This window comes from Sinohyriopsis cumingii, chromosome 15 (genome assembly GCF_028554795.1).
Source record: "Sinohyriopsis cumingii isolate HCF-2022 chromosome 15, ASM2855479v2, whole genome shotgun sequence".
Taxonomy (NCBI): Eukaryota; Metazoa; Mollusca; class Bivalvia; order Unionida; family Unionidae; genus Sinohyriopsis; species Sinohyriopsis cumingii.
Genome location: NC_142975.1, coordinates 10,333,221 through 10,357,531, shown reverse-complemented (window position 1 = coordinate 10,357,531; position 24,311 = coordinate 10,333,221). Strand labels below are relative to the sequence as shown.

The 24,311-nt window shown below is 33.7% G+C and overlaps 2 protein-coding genes across 3 annotated transcripts in view; one reads left to right on the top strand and one right to left on the bottom strand.

Annotated features, from left to right (window-relative positions):
- Positions 1-11,021, bottom strand: part of LOC149781253 (ATPase family AAA domain-containing protein 3-A-like) — a 48,316-nt gene extending 37,295 nt beyond the window's left edge. The window contains exons 1-3 of the mRNA XM_089935337.1: positions 10,709-11,021; positions 7,096-7,172; positions 2,687-2,848 (exon numbers count right to left, since the gene is read on the bottom strand). Coding sequence (XP_089791463.1) covers positions 2,687-2,848; positions 7,096-7,172; positions 10,709-10,904 — 435 coding nt within the window. The 5' untranslated portion in view covers positions 10,905-11,021. The remainder of the gene's footprint in view (positions 1-2,686; positions 2,849-7,095; positions 7,173-10,708) is intronic.
- Positions 11,022-11,154: 133 nt separating this feature from the next.
- LOC149781252 (exocyst complex component 8-like) overlaps positions 11,155-24,311 on the top strand; it is a 51,278-nt gene continuing 38,121 nt past the window's right edge. For both annotated transcript variants that reach the window (XM_089935335.1, XM_089935334.1), the window contains exons 1-4: positions 11,155-11,274; positions 14,607-14,756; positions 19,313-19,408; positions 23,701-23,804. In XM_089935335.1, the coding sequence (XP_089791461.1) occupies positions 11,217-11,274; positions 14,607-14,756; positions 19,313-19,408; positions 23,701-23,804 (408 nt within the window). In that variant the 5' untranslated portion in view covers positions 11,155-11,216. The remainder of the gene's footprint in view (positions 11,275-14,606; positions 14,757-19,312; positions 19,409-23,700; positions 23,805-24,311) is intronic.

Sequence of the window (24,311 nt, the reverse complement as noted above, 5' to 3'; positions counted from 1 at the left end):
GTGAACATGTAACAAAAAGAACTTAAGGTATTGCAAATCCCAAAAAATCCTAGAATTACCAACAAGTCCTAATGAATAAGGTTATGAAAAATCTTCCGTGGTATTCCAATTGTTGATGTGTCCGATGTGGCATGTAGTCTCTAACGTACTAATGGCCTGATTTGTACTGATGTGTCAAGAGCTTTTAATTTAATCACAGTAATATATTCCATGATTTCCTTGTCTGAATTCTCTATAATTCCAAGTTAATATCTCTTCAATTTCCCTGGAAAAACTCTTTAAAAATGAAAAAAAGATGTTACTGTTTCAAGAATCAAATCCAAAAATAATCCACAAATTAAATTGCAAAAGTTCTAGTAACAAATGTTCTAATAATTTCAAGTCTGAATCCTGATGGAAAATCCAAGAGGGATGACGATAACGTATGCTGTAGTCTGTACTGTGCTGTGTTCTTTTTACAATTCCTTGTAGAAATCCAAATGATGACACTGCGGTGTTAGAAATCCAAATTAAATGTAAGCAATGTCTTTCCAAAATTTCTGTGTGAGCACTCCTTAAAATATTTGTGGAGAAAAAGGAATTAACTCTACCTTCAGCAAGTACCTGCTGCCCTGCCCACTAAGCCTGATAAACAGCTGTTTGTAGGCTGAACCCCAGAGCATCATAATGGCTGCCTGAGTGAGAGCTTCTTGAGTTAGTGCACGTGCCATTTACATTTTCTATATCAATCTTGTCCCATGCAAACTATGTAATTTAATGAAAAATAAATCTTTTAATACTTAACAATGTTTTATGCCACTCATTTTTACCAACAAGTACATATAATCCACAGGAACCAATATTTATATTCACATATTTATAATTAAAAAAATATAACTCAATATATCTGTGTTTATAATATATGTTATATTACTTTTCTCACCACTATTTTTCACACCAATGTGTCCACTATTTTACTGCAGATTTAGTAATTTTTTATGATACTGCTTGAAGCACGTGAAAGAAATATATATCCCTTGTATTTTAATGTTGGTCTGAAACTGCTGTACAGTTGTCCACATTTACCGATCTCACGTGTTCCGACCAGATTTGATTGTCTCGCGTTTCATCCTCGGATTCAGATAAATCTGAAATGTCAGGTGTCGAAACAGGACTTATACTAATGTCCAATCCTTCATCTTGAATCTGATTAAAATCAATATCATCACTTTCAAATCCTTAAAAACTTCCATCAGAATCATCGTCGGAATACATGAATGTTGACATTTTGTTTTACTGTCACCATTGACCTCGTTTTCAATAGAATTTCCTGCTTATATGCTGTAAAACTTCTAATAGAATACGTTCATCATTTTATGTAAGAACTATTTTCATTGGCTAAATATTTAAAAAAAGAATGGATGTTTGTAATTTCATCCAATACAAAGCTTTAATATGAAACATGTATATACGTATCTGGGGTTTCCCAACCCTTTTGCCGGAAACGCATGTATGAGCCAGCCGGGATAGACAGAGTTTTATTAGCAGCTTGTATATGCGTCTCTGGGGTTACAAGGCTATTTTTATAGTCGCATATATGCGTCAGCAGAAGGTAATGAGTTAATCTTTTTGGAATCCAACTGATCTGAAGAATATTATAACTCAAAATCTGGCTAAAACAAAATAACTTAACATCAGCATAAAAAGCCCCAAACTGAGAAATCTCTCTCTATTCATCTCTTCTAAAACTAAACCGGAATTGCAAAACACAGGGCCAAGTGACCATGTTTACATATAAAAAAAATAACATGCACAGAATATGGCCTTGACTAGACCGATGATTTTACTCTGAGAATAAAAATTAAAATTTTTTTGTTTACATCTTAAATCATGATCTCGACAACAACCAATCATTTTAAATCAAGGTCAGGATCTAGACCAACACCTGGTGTTTATGAAAGAATGATTTAGGTCAACCGATTTTCTGGGGAAAAAAATCATCTCCAGTGAATAAATTTACATGATAATTGCATATAATAGAATAAAAAATTTTAAACTGAGAAACTGAATTAAAATAAATATGAATTAAATCAGATATATGTAACACAGGAATAAATAATTTTTCCAGTAAACAAGATTTTATACTCCTGTATCTGACCAGGCTTACAATTAGCAATTTCTAAATAAAACTATTACCAAATGGAAAAATTTCATTCTAGAAGTTTCCAAATGTTTACAAGATAAAATTTTGTTACTAAAATCATAATACAGAATGTGTTAAACACTATGTCCTTACCTAAGATCAAGATAAACATGTTTACTTCTATTGATAATAATCCTGATATTATACCCAAAATATTGGCTATGTATTAACTGTGCAGAGAATAAAGAAAAATCAAAGATTTTGGTCAGCTACACAGTGAAGGAGAAGGCCAGCCACAAGATACAATTTTACATACCACACTGCGCATAATAAAATAAAAAACCTACAAACAATGCAAACTAAATAAACATAACCCCAAGACAGATCTTTGGTAAACTAATGGTAATGGAAGTTAAACAAACTCTTAGAATTTCCAGAGTATACAAATTGCACATCGGATTGTGGCAAAATGTACATATTGCCAAAATTTATAGTGTACCCAATTTCTCTTGATCTCTTTAAAAGATGTAGAAAATCTGACAAAAAATGAAAGCAATCTATTACCTGTTGAGCCAACTGATCATCATACCGTTTCCGAGCCAGCTGGTCTTGATACTGTGCCCTCTGTTGCTGATGTTTGGTCTCTTCGGCTAGAGTTTTTCTTTTCTCCTCCTGCAAAACACGTGCCTGGTCCATCTTCATCTGCTCAATGCTTCCCTCCAGTTCCTGAGTTGCATAAAGAAATACCATTTATGCTTGCTTGTCAGTCAAAAACAACTGCAAACAGCAGAGTCCCTAATCCAGTGATTTACAAATCCACTTGCCCAACCCATGGAACAAAGTCAAATTCAAAGCAGCCCAACCCATGGAACAAAGTCAAATTCAACACAGGGATGCTAAAATTTCCAAGGTTACTTGCTCGTATTTAAGTGAAAGAAAATAGATCGAGTTGAAGAAAGGGGTCATTTTCTCTTCATAATGCTTAATGTACTACTGCTGCAAGTTCTCCTAATTTATCAGCAGCCTTTCCTGCAGCATGGTGCATCATATGACAGAGACAACCTGATATCAACCATGATGGAGACATTTTTCAAAATACAGAATGCAACTCCTTTATGAATTCCAGTCATCACTGAGGCAGCATCAGCTGAAAACCCCATACAGTTCTGCCAACTTATATTTATTCAAAGCATTATCAAGCAAATAAAAAATGTTTTCTCCAGTGAAATCTACTGTTAATTGTGGTAATGAAAGAAGAGCACTCTGACTTTGCCCTTTTCATTGTCAAAGTCTCTTACACAGACTAGGTACAACATTTTGTCATCATATCCACTGCTCCTGTCTGTTGCAATACTAAATGGCCCAATTTTCATGGCTTCTGCAATTTTAAGTGAAGTATCTTCTGCTAAATACCTAACAATATTAGATGATTTTGTTCTTGCACATGGATATTTTCTGCAAATTGAAATCAGGAAACATCCGTTTGAACAAAGGATCAAAGTAGTCTTCTACCACTAGGGTAGTCCATATTCTATTAAGAACTCTGTAAATAAAGCCTCTGCATTTATAAAATTTGTGTCCACAAGTTAGCCCTACTGTAAAATAGAAGTTACCTTAGTATTTGAGTTAGTAAAACAAGCCAATTAAAGGTTTCTTTGTTTTACCACCATGACCAATATTAAAATCCTTTACACACAGCATGCAATGGGCTTGAAGCTACCTTAGGATGGAACGCAATATTATGTAATTCATGTATTCATCTCTGAATTGATTTTTTCTCTTTTCTAATCCATCTGTGAAATTATTTGGAAAACATTTTTGCTCTAACACACACATTGACTAGAATAAATCCAACTTGACTTGTAGTGCCAAATACCTACAGACTGGTTCTGTACCAGATTTGAACTTGAACAAAGAATCTGCAAGCAAATATTACAAGTTAGAAAACCAGTCTGTTCTCTCCTAATCCATACAGCTGCTATAAATAGAAACCAAGGTCAAAAGTTTGAAAGTAGAACCAGCCTGTTTCTTGGAAACAGGGCAGCTGCTATAAATCGAACATAATACTGTTAGAAAAGAGCATGTAAGTCTACGGACAAGTGTACTCTTATGTCATAGTTAAGTGGAAGCCGTCTTTTCTAGAATATGGTCTGTGGGATTAATCGGATGTTAATAAAAATGAGAAAACAAATTATTTTTTTTGAGGGGGATATACCGAAAATGCATAATCCAAATATATATATGTGTAAAGCATAATTTAGTGAAAAAAATCAATGGTTGAAATGTATGTCTATGGCACTATTTTACCACTTCTTTTTATTTTGAGCATTTGTTTTTATATCTCATAAATTTGATTTTCATGAACATCTACAGACCACGCCCTCAATAGCTTCTTGGAAGCATGTAAAAATTTAGGTTTAAAAATATTCAAACATGTTTAGTTTTATTGTATTATTGTACATTTTATACTATGACCCTATTCAAGATGAGCAATGAGAGGCCTCTCACAAATTGTCTCCACAGGAACAGCTACTATACTAAATTTGGTGTATTTCCATCTGCGGCTCATGACTGATGTTTGGTGCAACTGACAGAGGTTAACACAACAAAATGGAGATAGGTACTGTTCTGAAAGAGCCAAACAAACTTTTTCTTGAAATTGTTGGTTGGTGGATAGCAGAAGGTAAAGGTGGCATTTGGACTTTAAAAAAATCATACAGTTCAGAAATTTATACTGGGCAAATTGTGAGTGATAAGCAAAGGTTCTCGTAAAGAAAAAACTGCACATGGTAATGTGTATTATTTAATCTGAAATACAGTGGAACCCCACTATAACGCGATAATTGGGGTCCACAAAATTGGAGCGTGTTAATATCGGGGTCGCGTTAATGTGGGGTTTTGCACCATTTTACTTTTTTGGCACATATACATGTATTCATGTCTACGGTATATGATAAATAGGGAATCAACACGGTTTACTATCATGCCGTCGTGGCATTCAGTTCATCTATAATGCATGTAATTCCATTGATAAACTGCACACAGATTTACAATATTCAATATTTTTTCCCCTAATCATTGTATCCGAATTCAACGTCTAATATATAGCATCAACACCGTTTACTTGTCATCTGATATCATACCATCAGGGCTTGAAATTAATCCATAAAATATGTAATTCCATTGCAAAAATTGCATACATATTTAAGCTATTCAATAAATTTGTCACACATCATTATGTGTCTGAATTCAATGGAAAAAATTAACAGCAAAATTAGGTTAAGAAAGAAGAAGCACGTGTATGGTTCATTACGTTACAGGACATATGAACGGTGTCTACAAATTTCATACTTCTAAAATTTTCTCATATGCGTTTCCGTGAACATTTATCCATTGCAAATTTCCAATAATTAAAGCTTGTACGCCTATTCATTTGAACAACAGAATAATTACAAATCAACACATGCTTTCAGCATACATGTAACTTTTACTTCAGATTTTGTGAATATCGAAAGAAACGTGTGATAACTACTATACTAATCATAGCGCAAAGTGCAGAGAACGATTTGCGTTTGTGAACTTGCTTTTCCACAATGGTAAAATATTTTTATAAAAAATAGGATATTAATAACAAGTTCATAAACAAACACCATACCCATGTAAAACCAGAGAACTAAGTGCAGTAGGCCTGCATTGGTCACGAGTCACATTTTAAAGAAAAATGTAAAGCTGAATGCATGTAGAATTTGATACCCGTTCAATTTCTAGCTAATAAAGCAGGCATTATTTACTGGTCAAATGACTGCGTCTAATAACACCGCCAAGTAGAGCAAACATGTTGGCGGCTTTCGTTTTTTGATGTTTATTAAAATTGTGAGAATCTTTTATCAACCAACGCATTGTCTGCTGATCATACATGATCTCTTCCCCAAAATGATAAATCAATTTTTTTTGCACAAAGTGCAGAGAATGAATTGCGTTTGTGAACTTGCTTTTCCATAATGGTAAAATATTTTTATAAAAAAATAGGAAATTAATAACGAGTTCATAAGCCAACCCCATGCACATGTATAATCCAAGAACTAAGTGTAGTAGGCCTGCAATTTCATACCCTTTCAATTTCCAGCTAATAAAGCAGACATTATTTACTGGTCAACTGATTGTGTCTAATAACACCACCAAGCCCAGCAAACATGCTGACGGCTTTTTTTTTTTTTTTTTACTGGATCAGTAATAAGTAACATTTCCAATAATGTTTATTTTTGGCATAACACTTTAAGAACCTGGTGATACTGTTAAATTTCAGAAGCTACGCCACGATTGTATTATATTAATTTATATGCAAACTCTTCCCCCAAAATGATAATAAATGTTTTACACCCTATTTCAGGAACCATGCCACGATCATATTAAATTGGAATCCATACGCGATCTCTCCATAATGATACTAATTTATTTATACAATATTTCATGTACTTTGGAGGAAATAAAATATTTTTTCACGTGCGAATATACAAAATTTCGGCAGCCACGCAACGACCGCGTTATATCCGTATTCACATTAAATCGAGACGCGTTATAGCGGGGTTCCACTGTACTAATTTTGAAAAACCTAAAACTTTCCCTATGGCGCAGGTCCATATGCCCAGTGTCAACTGTTTTATGACTGGACACAGTGGTTTGGTCATATAAATATTTAAAACATCAGAGAATCATCCTGGATTTATTATGGCAAGGTTCAAGGTAAAATTTAATCTATTTTAGCTTAAAACAGCAAATTATGTGGAAGACTTTTGAAAACAGGACCTTAAGGTACATGCCATTGCAAACAACAAAGGTGACAATCTGGAAAAGTAACACCTATGTTTCAGGCCTCACAATAAATACAAGTGTTCACATCACATATATACAACATGAACACACATATATATGTATATATAATCTAAAATAAACATGTTTTGTGTGTGGAAAACCTTAATTTTTCTCTGTTGTTCCATTTGTGCTGTCTTTTCCTGCTGCTTGGTTAATTCTATTGCTTCCCTGGCATATTCTACAAAAATATAAGATAAAATAATATTCAATGCATCAACTGGACGTATGAAAACCAAAAAGAATATCAAGTAAAAATTTTAGTACTCTTTCACAAAACTTTCTTTAATTCTTTAAAAGTTTAATACCTGTCTCTCACAATTAACGTATTCAACTGCATCCTTAGCATATACCTACACTTGAAAAAGGTCCATTTCTTTTGGGAGACTTTGAATTTATTAGAGAAAAGACATCTGAGTAAGTAAAGTCTGACTAAAACATTATGACTCTACATTGTAGAGAAGTGCCGTTATTTTAGTTGCCAGTTGTGTGAGATATTCTTGAAAATTTGACTTTCTTTACTTTCAAAACACACTACACAGTGCTGTTAGTTAGGCATTAAGCCTCTGACCCCCAAAACATAAATATCAGCATCAAGGTCTTACATGTAGGCCTAATGGTAAGTGGAGATGTTTGTTACATTTTGTACAAAGAATTTCTAATTGCTTTAGTAATTTAACGTATTTCATTTTAACCCAAAACTTAACTTTGCAATGAATTTAAAAATCAATTTAGTATTACGTGCTTGTTTCTGGACAGTATATGGGAGTGTTTGGGTAAATTGTGCAGCCGGTTGATATTATCTGATTTACCACCCCTACATATTGATCCAAATATCTAACATGGGGTGGAAAAGGTGAGATAAAAATGGGACAAACTAACGTCTAGCACTTTTAACAAGGATTCGCTGATCCTGGTATGACCTCCCAATACTCTACCTCTTTTAATCGGTTATTGGACAATTCGGCCCAACTTGGACCGAAAATAAGACAATTCGGCGCAACTCGAAAGACAATTCAGCCCAATTTTATAATACAACTGACAATAGTTTTAACAAGTATTTATTTTTAACATATTTTGACAATTCATATATAATATGTTTTTACCATATAGTTGAAAATCCTTGCATTAGGTAACTTAATTATTTATTCTCATTTTAATTAGTTTGTAAAATAGAATAGGTTGAGAATAAAATTTGAAACATTTGGTGAACTAGATAAATGTTTTCTGAAGTTATAATGGTTAGGAGCTTTCTGATCTCTTTAGGAAAACCATCCCAAAGACAAATATTACTGTAGAGAAAGGACGTCTGATAAAAAGAAGTATAGTAGAGATGGACGTGATGCTTTGGGAGTTACGTAGACAATAACGAGATGCATCATATCTCTTGTGTGAGAAGGTCGGCACTTGCCCACTTGGTCTCAAAACCTTAATTCTCAAGCAAAATACATACGTTACAAGAGATCTTCTCGTATTTGAACGTATTTGTTATGATTTAAAAATAAAATAATACCGGGAAAATGGTTGAAAATTGCATAATTAGGTATTCTGCGATAATTTCACACAAATTTAATTCAGAATATTACTGCGTTTTGCTATTATGAGTTACGAAAAAGATAAATGTGCACAACGTAAGATGCATCTTTACCAAAATTTCTCATATTTTAAATTTCATTTAAATTGATAATAATGAATATTCAAAACACCAAAAACATTTTAAGTTGTCAAATTAATACCATTCTAATCATAACAGTTTCTGATTCAAAATATAAGCACAAAAGTTTACAATGTGTATGCCTTTTTAGTCACTCCAAAAATATAACATATCAGATACATACGACAAAAGACTGTTCATTAAATCTGCAATAGTTTTCACTCAGCTTTCTTGGTTCCCTTTTGGTCATGAAAATATGGCATGAAATTGTTACAAATATGTTTGATTAACCATATTAAACACGTACATTCGTCATTTTAGTTATTTCTCCTGTATGTGACAGATGAACATCATCATTATTCACATGATCATTGATCTGATATAATCTTTATGACTTATTTTATATTTTATATGAAGATAAAATGAATAAAAAATTTATACTTAATAAAGTGCTTTCACGAAATTTTTAAAATAAAAAAAAATAACTAATGTATTTTATAAAATGTTTTGTAATGTAGAATGGTAACGTATGTGTTGTAGTGTAAAACACGGATATATTTTAAAGTTCAAACAACTTAAATGTACACTTTTGTGTGCAATTAAAATGGCCTGAACTTACATATAGTCTCACATATAGAAAACAACATTTTTTGCCGATAAAAGTGAGGAGTCCCGTCACGTGTACTATTTAGGTAAGGTATGTATTTCACTAACGTGAAGCAAATGCATTGTTAATTAATTCCATTTCGGCATCAGACATTTTGAATATTCAACCCATAAATAATCTGATGTAGAACACAGCATCATTTTAGAGAACGAGACTGCTTTGACGCCTTTGTTTCAGACAAAACTGCATTGCATACAAGAAGTTTTCGTCTTACAAGATTCCGTCTTCTTGGGATCAGATATAAATTTGTACACCTCTGCATTGGCTCTTTTACTTGTTAATTCCTTAGTTTCTGGCAACAGTCATAGTATTTTACTTAGTCGCTCAAATTTGGTATTTTTTGTTTTTATCTTATGTCTCAGGATTGAAACGTCAGATTTCAGAATATCTATATGTTTGTTGGCACGCGCAAGAGCTCTACGCCTGATCATCTGAAAACATTTTCCTTTGTTACTTTAAGTGATAATTTGTCAGCGACATTGATTTGTGCCTCATTAGTGAATATGGGTGTCAGAAGCATTTAATCGATGCAGCTTCAATTTTAATGTGTTTCTCCAATCTGCCCGTATCTTCAGTAAAGAATTGTCAAGACTTGGGAAACATATTCTAATATGTGACGTATGAAAAGTATATATATATATATATATATATATATATATATATATATATATATATATATATATATATACACAGACCAAAGCTTCCTGCAAAAAGAAGTTTTAGTCAAGCACAATATGTATGTATGTATGCATGCATGTATGTATGTATGTTGATATGTATGTGCACTCAAGTTGGTGAGTTTTATGTATACGGGCTCAGATGTATTTTGCTTTGTTTCACTTTATCCCTTTCTGGCAATTATTTTTTTGTTTCTCATTTGAGAGAGAGAGAGAATCACACACACGGAGAGACACATTAAGACGTAGTCTTTGCATGTGTGTATAATTGTTTAAAAAAATAGCAGCTTACAAGGGAACAAAGATAATTTGTACCATAGTTAAGACTAGTAATCAGTTTATTCATTTCTAATTTGTAAAGGAGGATTGACGATACTGACTGGTAGTGTCAAGATTTCAGTTTATGTACACAATAACATATTATATAAGAATTGTCCAAATATATGTTAAAAATAAATACTTGTTAAAACTATTGTCATTTGTATTAAAAAATTGGGCCGAATTGTCTTTCGAGTTGGGCCGACTTGTCTTTTACGTTGGGCCGTATTGTCTTATTTTCGGTCCAAGTTGGGCCGATTTGTCTTGGGCCGAATTGTCTTTGGGCCGAATTGTCTGCAAGTCCTTTTAATCCAATCACTACATATTAAAATGGTTATAATAACACTCTTAAACAATATCATGGATACGTTTATAACATACGAAGTTTACTATCGTCTTACTTGAGTTTTCCAGTTCTTTTGCTGCTTTGGCAGCCCTTTCCAGAGCAGCCGAGTCGAACTGGTAGGGTGACATCTTCCCTCCGGAGGTCGAACCGGCATCCTTATCTTTGCCTCCATCGTCTCCACCTGATGGAGGGGGCATAGTTGGTAACTGTATGCCTTCCGTCCCCTTATTAATCCCAAATATCCATGACATTTTTTATTTGCTTGCTTTATTTCTTTCACATAAACTGCAGCTGAATAACCGGTCTCACGCAATACTTCAGTCCCTCACGTGTAGTCCTCTGCATGTAGCAAGTGCTACTGTCGGGTGACCATCATATCTAATACAACGAGAGCTCTAACGTAAAAATATAGAGAACCAGTATAGCAAGGGGAATTAATTCTGGAAAAATAAAAAGCGTCTGAGTGACGGTCTAAAATTGGAGGTCGAATCAAAGCTTCTACATTCACAAAAAGCTGCTTCAGGAAGAAGATTGTGTACTCGAGGAGTTGGTGACAGTCTGGGATGGCAGACAAACGGCTTATTGCAGACCTGTCAGTAAAGGGATTTGATCCAGGCCAATGTAAATTTGCTTTATCTATAATATGCGTCTTTGGATGTGCAAGAAAAGAACTAACGGATTCACTAATCATAAAACACTGGGTCAAGTTGTATGGGTATTTTGGCCCCACCTACATCGAGTTTCAGATGCTGTTTATCCTTATCAACTTATACCAGAAATTAAAATTATTGATGAAGCATGTATAACCTCTTGATTCATGACATGATGTCCTATGTGTCTCAGTAGGCATATCTGCATTAACATTGGTTTTAAGCAATACATTTTTGTTCAAGTTGAAAATATTCTGTTATATAAGAATATTGTAAACACATTTCGTTTGAGTCTAAATAGTATCGTAATTATATGCATTTTATTTTGGCCACATTAAAGGAGAAGTTATACATTATAATGAATTTTAACATAGAATTAACTAGATTACATTATACAATTGCATGTTAGTAAATATTCTTAATTACCTACCATTAAAGAAGAATTTTCTTTTACTTTTTGAAGTTGACAATAAAATGGCAGTAGAGATGACAGATTTTTTGGAAATTTCTACTAGATACCCTTCAGTCATAACGATCAGTTACCTGGGTACTCGATCAAAGGGAAATTGTATTAAATGTGAACCTGAACTGCTTTGTTGTACATTCAAACATGCCAACCCCCAAGAGATGTATATGTGTAATTTGTTTCAAATATAAGTGGCAATAAAGTATAATCTGAACATAAAAAGAGCAATCTATATATTATATACCATAATTACAGAAAACTATATGAAAAACGAACATATCTATTTTATTTAAAGTACATTTACTTTTGCTACTTACCTCTATCTGCAGGTTAATACAAGAGTATAGACATAAAGAAGTGGATAAATTATTTATGCATAACACTCATTTGTAACTAGTCTAAATGTCAATAGTGACAAATAGTTGTGAAGTCCACAAATGATGACTGTTGTAGTATCCTCGACCTGCCATGGTTCATTCCGTAATGATGGTCCAGTGCAACATATTTTTAAGTGTAACAAAATCATTCTTCTAACATTTTTCAGTCATATAACATCCAACAGTCACATTGATACAGCCATGTTTTGAATGATATCTGATGCCATATATTTTCAATTTAGACTGGTCTGCTACATATATGGTATCAAAATAGAATGAAACTATGCCATGGTATGAGAAGTGCATGTTATGGTGACCAAGTGTTTGTGTTGCCTTTGCTGTGACAAAAATATCTGCCTTGGGTTTCCCGCTAATAAAAAAAAGAGTCCAATAAACAAATGTTAATAGTGGCCCTGACTTGAATGGCTAATACTCTCACCAAGGCCACAAACTAGAGGCAGAAATGTCATTAGTTAAACTGAATGTTTATAATGTAAATTCTTTTATTGAATTGTAATATGTTTTTGAATTCTATTTCATCGAATATTTCTTAATCGGTACTTACTGTCACTGTCGACAAAAGGTACTGACCTAGTTAGCATAATCAGGATCTCCAAACAAGTGCACTTAATTCATGAGAAAAATGGTCTACAAACCGTGGAGAGGCATGAAGTTTGGACGGTCTAGCTTTACATATCAGCGTTGATTCTTAAATAGGTCACACGAGTAAGGATAGAAGTGTCCTCCCTTGTATTATTATATAGTACATGTATGACAAGTAAATTGTAAACAGCCATACAAGTCCCTGTGATGATTAATAGTACCCAGTTGCTCATATTTTTTACCTGAGTTATTATTAATGGGAGGGTACCCATTGGCATCTTTAAATGGCAGTTGAAAAGATTTCTAAACTGGTTTGAAACAACTGATGTAACATATCATCATCATTCCCATAAATAGAGGTCACTGAAGCACCACAGATGATTTCACTGCCAGTTATCACCATCTTTCATTGTTCTTCTTCTGCCCTTTGGGAATCTCCTAACCCCATGCCAGTCCACTCTTCCCACCTCCTTTTATGTCTGCTTCGGCAGAAGTAGAGGCAGATGTAACATGTACATGAGAGCAAATGCACAATTGTCTTTGTACCATACTGTTAATCCTAATTGCATTGTTGTCAATAGAACATTATCATAACTGTTCATTGAGAAATGATGTTAATGGTAAAATGATGGATTGGCAATATATGGCCTTTTTCTTTGACATTAAATTTTAGATATCATGAAGGTTGATGTTTAAATTTTGTATTTTGTATATATACATGTTGCAGTTTTATCTATTTTAAAAGAGCTGAATTCAAAATTTACTTTTCAAACTCTTCTGAAGTAAGCTGCATGAACTCAATACAATTACATTGCAAACTTTTATTATCTACATACTGGTGTTGGTAATGTTTTGACCAAATGTTCAGTTGATTGTTTTATTTAAGGCTGACATCTGAATAATTACAGATTCACACTGACATGTCCGATGATTTGTTACTGATTTATTAATGATTTATTTAATGTAGATATCGCTTTGTTTGAATTGAGTTATTGACTAGTTTATTTGCAAACAAGTCTTCACAATTAACAGCTTATTCCTAAACTGATTGATTCACCAATTTACATGCAAATTTGTCAGAGTTGGAACTTAACTTCAGTCATCGTCTAGGTTTTAAATGGAAGTTATTATCATGGTTTCATATTTTTTTTAAAAAAACATTTTGGGTTGAGGATATCAAATTAAATTAATGATAGACTGTTCTGAATATGCACAGTACAGGGTCCCTGCAGGCATGGAAATCCTGAAAAAGTTTGTAAATTAAAGAAAAGCATTTCAAGGGTCTTGAAAAGTTTTGAAATTTTCATAAGTCATTCAGATTTTTGGAAAATTCATGGAATTTGTTTATTTTGCATTATCTGGTTGCATTTTCATTTGCCAATGCAAACATTGTATCAGATCACCTAACTTTGATAATAGATTTGCTAAAGTAGGTTCCCCATAACCTTCAGGCATCTTACCACCATTCAAAATCATTGTACACATGGAACTCGAAGAGAATTACCTATCTGATAGCATAAAATATGCCCAGATCCACCTGTAAAATATGTTTTTGTGTTAAATTGACATGTTAATCAAGTATTAGAGGTCATAAATTTACATAGTAGGTATTCTTGAAATTGGCAGTTAAGTCTTGGACAAGTTTTGGAAAAGTCATGGAATTACATTTTTTAAAGATTGCAAGTACCCTGACGATAACATAAGATCATTTGGTCATATTTGTCATTTTGAGAGTTAAACATAGTTGTCATTTTGGGAAATAACATAGTTGCCACCTTGGGATGTTATTTTGGTAGAAAAATCGGAAGAGTATATGTTTTGCAAGAAATCATTTACTGAATGTTTGTTGTGTTTTAGATGTGAGTCGTGCGGCCGAAGGAGGGGAAGATGCACTGCTAGATCTGAAACAGAGGATTCATATTTTGGGTGACAAAACAGCACAGGAACTCAAGAAAAATGTTTATAAAAACTACTCTCAATTCATTGACACAGCCAGAGAAATTTCAAGTATGTATGTATTATCCATACTTGGAATGTAAATAATGTCAGCATTGTGTATAGCTTTTGGAAATGGTTTATGTTCACATTTGTACTTTGAAATGCTGTCTATCCTCAAAAAATAACACCCCTTCTCTAATGAATGCCCCGACCCCTTTTTTCAGAACAGAAACTTTTAAAGATGTTTTATAAGACCTGTGTTTTTCAATCTTCTCAATCATAACAAAATGCTGCATCAGTCTCATTTGATCACACTGTTTGAATGAATTGAATGAATAATTTACTAAAGTCACATGCACAAATGTAGTGTTAAACGTGATGCAATAGCTGGCTGGTAAGTTCAAAGACTTAACCAGACCCACTTCAACCAGCTGCTGAGTTGGAGATTGATCATTTTAATTGGGCTGATGTTTACAATGACTAAATTCAGTGGCAGAAAGACTCCCCAGATGTGCATGTGGTCATTATAAGACTACTTCTAAAGAATAAATTTAGCTGTCATTATTGTGCTCTAATAAATGCCCCACATTTTGAAAATGTAATGCCCATGGGGGTGTTTTTTAAAATAATTTATAAAGTAATTATTTTGTGCACTATATGTTCTAGGACATATTGTTTTTTTTCAAATTGTAAGTTGTGGGACACCTTTTAAATCATTCAAAACTTACATGTCAGAAAAAATACTATCCAGCATAAATTTGTTTGAAAAAATATAAAACTATGTACTTTAGATAAAACTCTTTAATCCACCCCGGCCTCATCTCATCAACCCAACCCTTCTCCTGCATGCATAACATAAGTCATTTTGGTACATGAATACATGTCATGAAAAAATATCATTGGAGGCAACTAATCTCCTGATTCAGAAACTGCAAGGAAAATAGGCACCAGTTGTGCTAATTCTCACACTTTTAACCCCCCATCTTATTGAAAGTCCTTCCAGGAATGAGATCAAAATACCCTGGAATTTCGTCCATATTAAAAATCATCTTGCCAGCGAAATCTCTTCTGGCCTTCACAAATTCATCTAATCATTTTATTTTCTCCAATTCTTCTGGGCGGCACTGGATCATCGCACAGATATATCTCATTTCTTAAGTCTTTCGATAAATGACCTACTAGGTGAAAAAAGTGTCACCATGAGTTCTGGGACAGTAAAAAATTATTTTATCTTGTCCCAGTATAGTAAATACTGTGCAGTAATTGTTGAGGTCCAAGCAAGTCAGATATGCATTTATTATGGCTGTACAAGATTTCCCCCGATTTTGTTTGCGACAAGCACCAGTGGAAAAGTGTCTTGTATGGACTAAGTTTTAATGTTATCCCCTTTTTTCTTCTTAACTTTCATACGCTTTTCAAGGTCTAAGGTCTATAATGTTGTCTTAGGACATCATTTGTAATTAAGCCCTAGATTTACTGATGATCTTGAAACTTTAGTTTTACGAGGTTTTGTTCTAGGTTGTATTTTATTTACTGCACTATGATGAAGTTGTGCCTTTTATGCACTGTCAAGTGTGCAAGTGTCTCTCTTTAGAATGACTAAGCTTCTGATTATCTCTGCTGTTCAAAGACCAGAAGACTTTATGTGATAGGTTGTTGTCCATTAGCACAATTTTGTTAAAACAACTCCTCCTCAACTACTTGGAGGATTGGCAAAAGAAAATTTATACACCTTCATCCTGAGGTCTAGTTAGTCCTATATGAAAATGGTACCACTTGGACACGACATTCAATATGGCTGCTGTTTTGTTATCACTACTTCTAAATAAATGGTCTTATCAAATGGCACTCGTCCATCAGAATAATGTACTTGACTAAGGCATTACGTTCTGAGATTAGTATGGCACTACACAACACACCTTGCATTGAGTGGATTCTTCAGTGATTCAGTGATGTGATTGTTTAGATAAGTTGAGTAATGGTCAGATAATTATCAGCAGTAATTTTTAAAATGACAATCTATGGAAAATGCAACAGCAATAATAATCATATTAATTACAACCTCGTGGATTAAAGTTAGGTACTTACCATACTTAGCGTGTTAAAACAAATATCGCTTGTGATGGGTAAATTTAGCGTTTCTTTTTTACTAAGATGCTGGTCATATTAGAAGGCTGATCATACTGTACTTTTGAAGACAAATTCATTGGTATTTAAGAATTCTGGCCATAAAGAGTGAGTGGCCATTGATTGGGGTGGGTGGGAGTGCATTCAATAGGGGACCATTGTGTTTTTATTACAAAGTGGTATTTTAGACTGGCATTGCCAGTAACATGGTGTCTGTGAATAATCTGTATGTAGGTAATAGCTAACAGGTAACTGGAGATACACCTCTGCCAGTCATATTTAAGGCTAGCCTTAACACAAATCTTGTACCTGCTTTGTATTCATGGTACATAAGCAAACATAGACTGATATTGTAGATTATTATGAAAGTATATACATATTTTCTATATTGTCATCAATTTCCAAATGAATTTGTTTTGCACATAAAAACTGTGGATAATATACATATATATGTACAGTGTGACCCTGCTATAGCGCGCTCCATTATAACGCAAATTCTGATATAACGTGGTCGTTGCGCGGCTTCCTGAAATTTCATATACATATATTTTTCCTGTGCACAAAAAAAATCAAAAAGTACGAAAAAAACCCGTAAAAAGTTGCTTATCATTTTGGGTAAGAGATCGTGTATGAATAATACAAGACAATCGTGCCTGGATTCTGATATTTTATATGCATTTTTCTTGTACACAAAAAGGTATTTTTTTCTTCTTAAAAGTAAGAAGAAAAAACCCGCATAAAAAGTTTATTCTGGGATCATGTAGGTCTTCGCCAGTGTCGCAAACATGGACTGTTTTTTCTTATTGGCTGCAAAACATACCATGTGGCTTTTTTATTGCCGACATTGTTGGCTGTTTAAACTTTTATATACAACCATTGGTTTGGAGTGCAGAAATTCAGAGGCCCCATGAAAAGAAGCTGCAAACTGGATATAAAATGCACTGAAATTTACCTATTGTAACATAAACAAATTCTTTGTCCATGCTGACAAACCATCTGGTAAACAGTGCGTTGTTATGTCATAATCCGCTTATCTTGACATCTAGCATGAGTTCTGTATGTTGTGAAATATCTGCTTTTTGTTGTTGACATTTCTGGTAAGGGAGATCAATCGGACAAGGCATTGTCTTGTAATATATCTTCATCGGATTTTTGGCCGCTCGCTAGTAATTAATATATTTACAAAGACTGACATTTGTATGTAGATGGTAAGTAAAATTCCTCTTCTTTTCACTCAGAATTAAATCCTTCAGAACACTCTTGTTTTCTGTAATAATCCCTGTCATCAGAACACCTGCGTCTCTATCATCTGTTGACCCATTGTTAATTTTCAGATGCATGCGTGGAAGGCAGCATCACGCTGCAAACACAAATGTAAAAAAAAAAATACATCTTACTTATTGGTTTATTCAGTAGGCATGGAGGGATAGTAACTAGAATAGTATAATGTTGGCTATTTCCTTTTTAAAAATGTACCCAGATAAAATAGTTTTTTGAAATTTCAAAGGAAACAGATTACCTTTGAAGCACCGACTGTTATGAAAATGTACTCACAAATGGAAAAAATACCCGTCTCGATCATGCAATACATTTATTTGATGTTGCTGCCACAATAAGAAATGGGCATTTGTTTGGTTCTCCAAAGCTGTCCTGTAGCAGTGACTTCAATAGTGCATGCACCCTTCATCAATCTTTCAATAACAGCAAAGAACTTTTCTTCAGAGGAAGTCAGTACCAAAGTTAAATAAAAGTGATGGAATCTGATGGATTTTTGTATTTTCCAACGTGACTGGAATACGTTAACTGTGCTGTGAAATTTTCCTTTTTGTAGGGGAAAAGTTTATGCTTACAAACACTACCAATGGCTGCTTAAAACACGAACTAACTTTTACCAGCTTGGAACTTACTTTAAAGTAAATGTGTTTCGTCATTCGTTACATGATTGTGCTATGTTTTCCCCCTGAATTCAGACCAATGTGACCTGTTACAAAATTAATGAATATCTTAAAGCTCTGTGTGTGCATATTTTCTATGGAATCACTTGTATTGTGGATTCAGTGTATATGATGAGGTTTGCAGGTGAGTACACGGTGTTGATATTCTTTTCATGCTATACATTAGACATTTATATATAAACAGGATTCATGGTTCTCTAAATAAAGTAAACTATTATATTATGTCTTTTCTGTTTTCACTACAGGTGTATTTCTCATTTAATATGCATCAATTTAAGATGGTAACTGTGCCGATGAGGCACGTATTTTATTGTCCGCATTTTTACACCCACCCCCCCCCAATTTTTTTTTGGGGGGGTACATTTTTCTTCAGCTAACTGACTTGGTTGCATATAACACGGTTTGGTATATAACACGGTCGGGTTTCATGGCTCCTAACTACTGTGTTATAGCAGGGTCACACTACATAGATATATATATATATATATATATATATATATATATATATATATATATATATATATATATATATCTTTCTTTCAGTTGTTGAGGGTGAGATGTACCAGCTCAGTCACATGTTGACAGAACAGAAAGGTCTCATGGCCTCGATGATGGAAATGTCTCTTGTTAGTGACAAAGGTAATTATACTAGTTCCAAGATATTTCATCAAAATAATTATTTGCCGTGTGTTTGACAGTTAAAAAAATGTCCACTTCTGCTTCAAGATAATTAGACTAATAAGTCCTCCAGACTTCATCTTCGAGCTATGTTTATGGGTCTCTGGCAGAACACACAGTATGAAATTGTTCAGAAGTTGAGTTGTTGGAACTAGCAAGTTCTTATTAATGTTTCCTTAACCCTCTACTTAACAGTCTGTTGCAGTGTTGGCTGTTGATATACATATACCAAAGTCACACAGTGCAGTGTGGTATAAATAGAATACCTGTTACCTATATAACTTGATATTCATTGGCCTGTAGTGTAGATTATGTTAAGTTCGACATAAATTGTAACCATTTTAACATTTTGATACTCATCTAATATTCATAGAAAGTTTGAAGAGGAAAATTTAATCTTTATAGCTGTATAATTATTTTTCATGGAAGAATTTTTTTATACTTTAAATTCTTGAGAGAACTGGTTCACTGTCAAGCAAGTGAAGCTTTGCTTCTGTCTACAGAATAAAATCATCTAAATTTGTTAAATTATCAATAATCATTGTTGCCTGTACAGTACAGCTCACATGTATTTTCAGAACCCCATGCAACATGTTTGGTAATTTCTGCACTTAATGAAAGAAAGTATACCTTTGTACAACATATTTTAGTTTGCAAAATCATGTTCATCATAAGGGTGAGAACAGTAGGTGCAGATTTCAACAACTTAGAAATTTTTGTGTTTAACAAAAGTAAGAATAAGTAATTCAGTTGATATGGTCAATAAATATGTCATGAATGCTTGTATATTTCATTTCTACATGAACAATGAATTTGCACAATAGTTTATGGATAGCCTCAGAGTCTGTGTCTCTTGGTGACCAGGAGGTTAAATAACAGCCTATTGCATTGCACATGTTTGTTTACATTAATGTTAATGTGGAGAAGAAATACCTGTTATTAGTGACCTCTGCTATGAGCAACCACCTTTCATTTACTGCCACAATCATAATGCACAGATTGATTTTATTATATAAATGGACTGGCATGAGCAACCACCTGCTGAATGCAACCAGCAACCACGATGTCTTTTCAAAATCTGCATTTAGATACTGCTTTGAACAACCATAAAAATGGAGATAAACATCACTGATCATTATTTAATATTTTGTATCTATATGCACTTAGGCTGTTCTAACATAAAATAGGCTAGCTACTGATTTCTGAAATGATATGGGTCATGCATGTAGTGTCTTATGTTTGTCTCTGAACAAATAACTCTGTTTCTGGATGAGTTAATTATGTCTTTTTATTTCATTCATTGGTACATATTTACAACTTACATGTATGTATGTTCCACATTCCCCCAAAGCCGGATGAAAACTGTCGCTACAGTTGATATTGCAGCTGAGCACTGATAAGGTTAACACATAGCGCCCTAATACCAATGACAGAACCTCCAATTGAACAGAGACAAATTCTAGCACTGGAAGAGAGAATTAATGTAACTGAAAGAAGTGAAAAATAGGAAACCAGTTGCAAAAAAGCAGCTTTAATATTGGAAAATGAATTCAGAGTGTTATAACAGATTTGGAGTTAGTTTTAGTACAAGTCACATGGGTTATGTAAGTGCATTTACTAATATAAGTTTAAATAATAATTGTAGTTTTAAAATTTAATCATAATAGAGTTATAACAAGTTTATTTAATCATGATTTTTGAGTGATCTGTCATAATAAAATTTCCAGACAATAATTATCAGTCGCTATGGACTTTCACAATGGCAGTTCAGTATTACACTGGGACAAGAAAATCGATATTGGATTGAACTTTTACTAGTGCAGGGGGAATCAAGGTATGATCGCATGAACTAGAAGTTGCATGCATCTTCAGTTAACTTCTTATGGTGTTCAACTTTGAATGGGATAGATGAGTAACGTACAATAAAATTTATTCTTAGTTTGTGCATATGACATATCTTCAAAATAATAATTTAGCATGATGTAAAATTTAACTAAAATAAATCTGAATTGACAGCAGTGTTTCTAGTCTTTTACATGCATGAAAGCAGATATTTGTATGGGAAAAATAGTTATTGTGTATGAATTGAAATAAAAGACATGACATACCAGATGGAAGATATATATGAAGTTACATAATTGCCTCCATACCAGCAGGTATTTTCCCATGCGTTTTTATAAACGACATTGTCGCATTTCTGTTTATATTTGTTTTACTACTTCTTCCCAACTGCAGGCTCATTCCCTCTTACATGATAGCGCACGACAGAACTGTTTTAAACGAGATAACCCCGCTTGCTTGACTATGCCTAAAAATGTCGAAGCACGTTATCATTGAATTTTCCAGTAAGCATTTTTTGAGGAATTGATTCCATGGAATTTGGATGGACAAGACACAAAATAATAAAGTGAATAAATGCCACTTAAATAAAATTCTTCAAAATGACACCCGTAGCTGCAAATGGTGGCTCAGAACATGTACATGAGCTATGTGACTTGTTTTGTTGAAACTATTTCATATGCTAATACATTACATGTGATCTTCAGTTATAAATGTGATTCCTTTTTAATGTTAGATGTACATGTGTTGCGGTAATCACTAGAGACCTGATTTATCAGCTACATAATATGAAGCTTGCAAGACACCGAATGAGGCATTTCATCACAAATCTGTAAAACTTTTGTTTACCAATGAACAATTTCTAACATGTTTCCTAAATTTGACAATAAAACAAAAAATATTTCTGATGAAAATGTATAGTTGTTTTTTGAAGTATTCTATTATTTTATTCTACATTTATCAGTGATAAGATCATTGATGTCTGACAATGTCAGTTTTATTTGCCATATTTGTTTTATTCAGAAAGCATATAATTGAGCTGCTGTAACTTATTATGTAGAATGTTGGACTCAAGCTAAGGATGTGGATTTGATTCCTACCCAGGCCAGTCATAGCTGGTTGTCTCAGCATGTCTTTGGTAAAGGCATTCCTCAGCATGGTAAAACCAAAATGTACCATTAAACACAAACAAATCTCACATTCCTTTATTTAATAATTATCTGATTTTACATCAAAATCTCTTGACAGAAGTGTCACAAAAGTAGCCTTTTTTACATTAATTTACACATGTCAATATGAAGTATTTTTCAGGTTTGTGCAGAAATGGGGAAAAACAAGGCAACATCATGTTGGTTAATTTTTTTCCTTATTCTGATTCACTGAGGAATAAGTAAATAATAAAATTAAATTTCAACTCTTTTCTAGTCATTCATAGCATGTGGTCAAGTTAGACTCCTAGAATAAATTAAGACCAAATTAGTCGAGCCAAAAAAGAGAAATACGAACATGCTTATGCATACTGGCTATATCAAGCTGGTACAGAGAAGGTATACCCCTCATTGAGAATTTTATATCTTGAGATTCGTTCAATGCCCCAGAGAAAAACAGGTGAAATTGGTCAAGCAAAAGTGGAGATCTAAGAGGGTTCTGAGGGTTATGAAGTTGAACAGATATGACTGATTTTATCAACCGTGAAATGGACCGATATTTCCAAAATCAATTTGGAGAGGTAATTTACATCAAGCATGAAATGAACCAATAATTTCCAAAATGAATATGGACAAGTCTCATCAACGTGTAATCCACAGTTATGCACTCTCTCTCTTTCTCCCTGATGCTAGGTGACATCACTATGGTTTGGTGATTTCTTGGGCCTGGGATTTCTGGTAGTCAGAGTTTTTAACTTAGCCTTTTTTCCAGGTTACTGTTTTTGGGTAGGAAAAATTATTCTGAAACAAGGTTTACAGTTCTTTATGATCTTCAGTGATAATTTGTTTGGGTTTGTTTTCATTTGAGTTATTTGGCTCAAATAATTAATACACAAGATCCAAGGAGGTCATGTTTGGGTTCCAAATCATTTTCATGTGCTGATGTAAAACCTTCACCCTACAGGTTTTCGGAATTCATGCTTAACTGAACTTTTTGGGTGAAGCAACTTGTCTCTTGCTGCCAGAAGAGAGCAAATTGGTGGAAAAGTAAGGAGAGGTGAGTTGCAAAGAGGTAAAATGTCAGGATTTTAAAAGCAGACCATTTTACCTATCATTTGTGCCAAATCATTGCATTAAGTTATAAATGTAAAATAGAGAATACTGATAGTTCAAGCCATTCGATTAATGTACATTCATTTGGAGTACATTTTACCATGATCTTTATCGTCTTGAAATTGTTCCATTAATTGCAATCTCATTATACAGCGGTGGTAGAGGAGCCACAGAAAGAAGCCGAACAAGAGATCAACCCAAAGGAGGAGACTCGCCGCAACCTGGCCTTTCTTCTAGAGAAAGTAGAGGGGTGTTCTGTAAGTACTTTATACATGGGAGACATGTTGATTTGTTGTGCTTGTGCTTTTACAGACAATGACCATAAAATAAAGTCAGTATTCTCGTTAAATATTTTTGATGTTGTGATAAGGGCAGTGGCAATTGTTACTACAAAAGCATTTTTTCATAACAAAATGGGGGATATCTGTTGAGACATTTTATTCACATTACTACTGTTCACCTGCTTGAAAAACATAGTTAAAAAAATCCTTATGCCTTCTTTGTTGAAACAAAAATGAAAAACAGAGTATTAGTAGAAAGTGATGGAGTTTCAATGAGTTACATGTTGGTTGCTTACGGGCGCTGCATTGGGGAGGGTCAGTGGACAAGAAGGGGAAGAAATTAATTGGTGGAGAGGAGGGCGTTTTTTTGCAGTGCAGGGAGGGTTGACAAATACTGTTTATATTTTTCTTCCTGATTGATCAATTATATGTTTATTTCAATGCTGCACATATTTTAGTGGTTATTTGTCTTTCTAATAATTG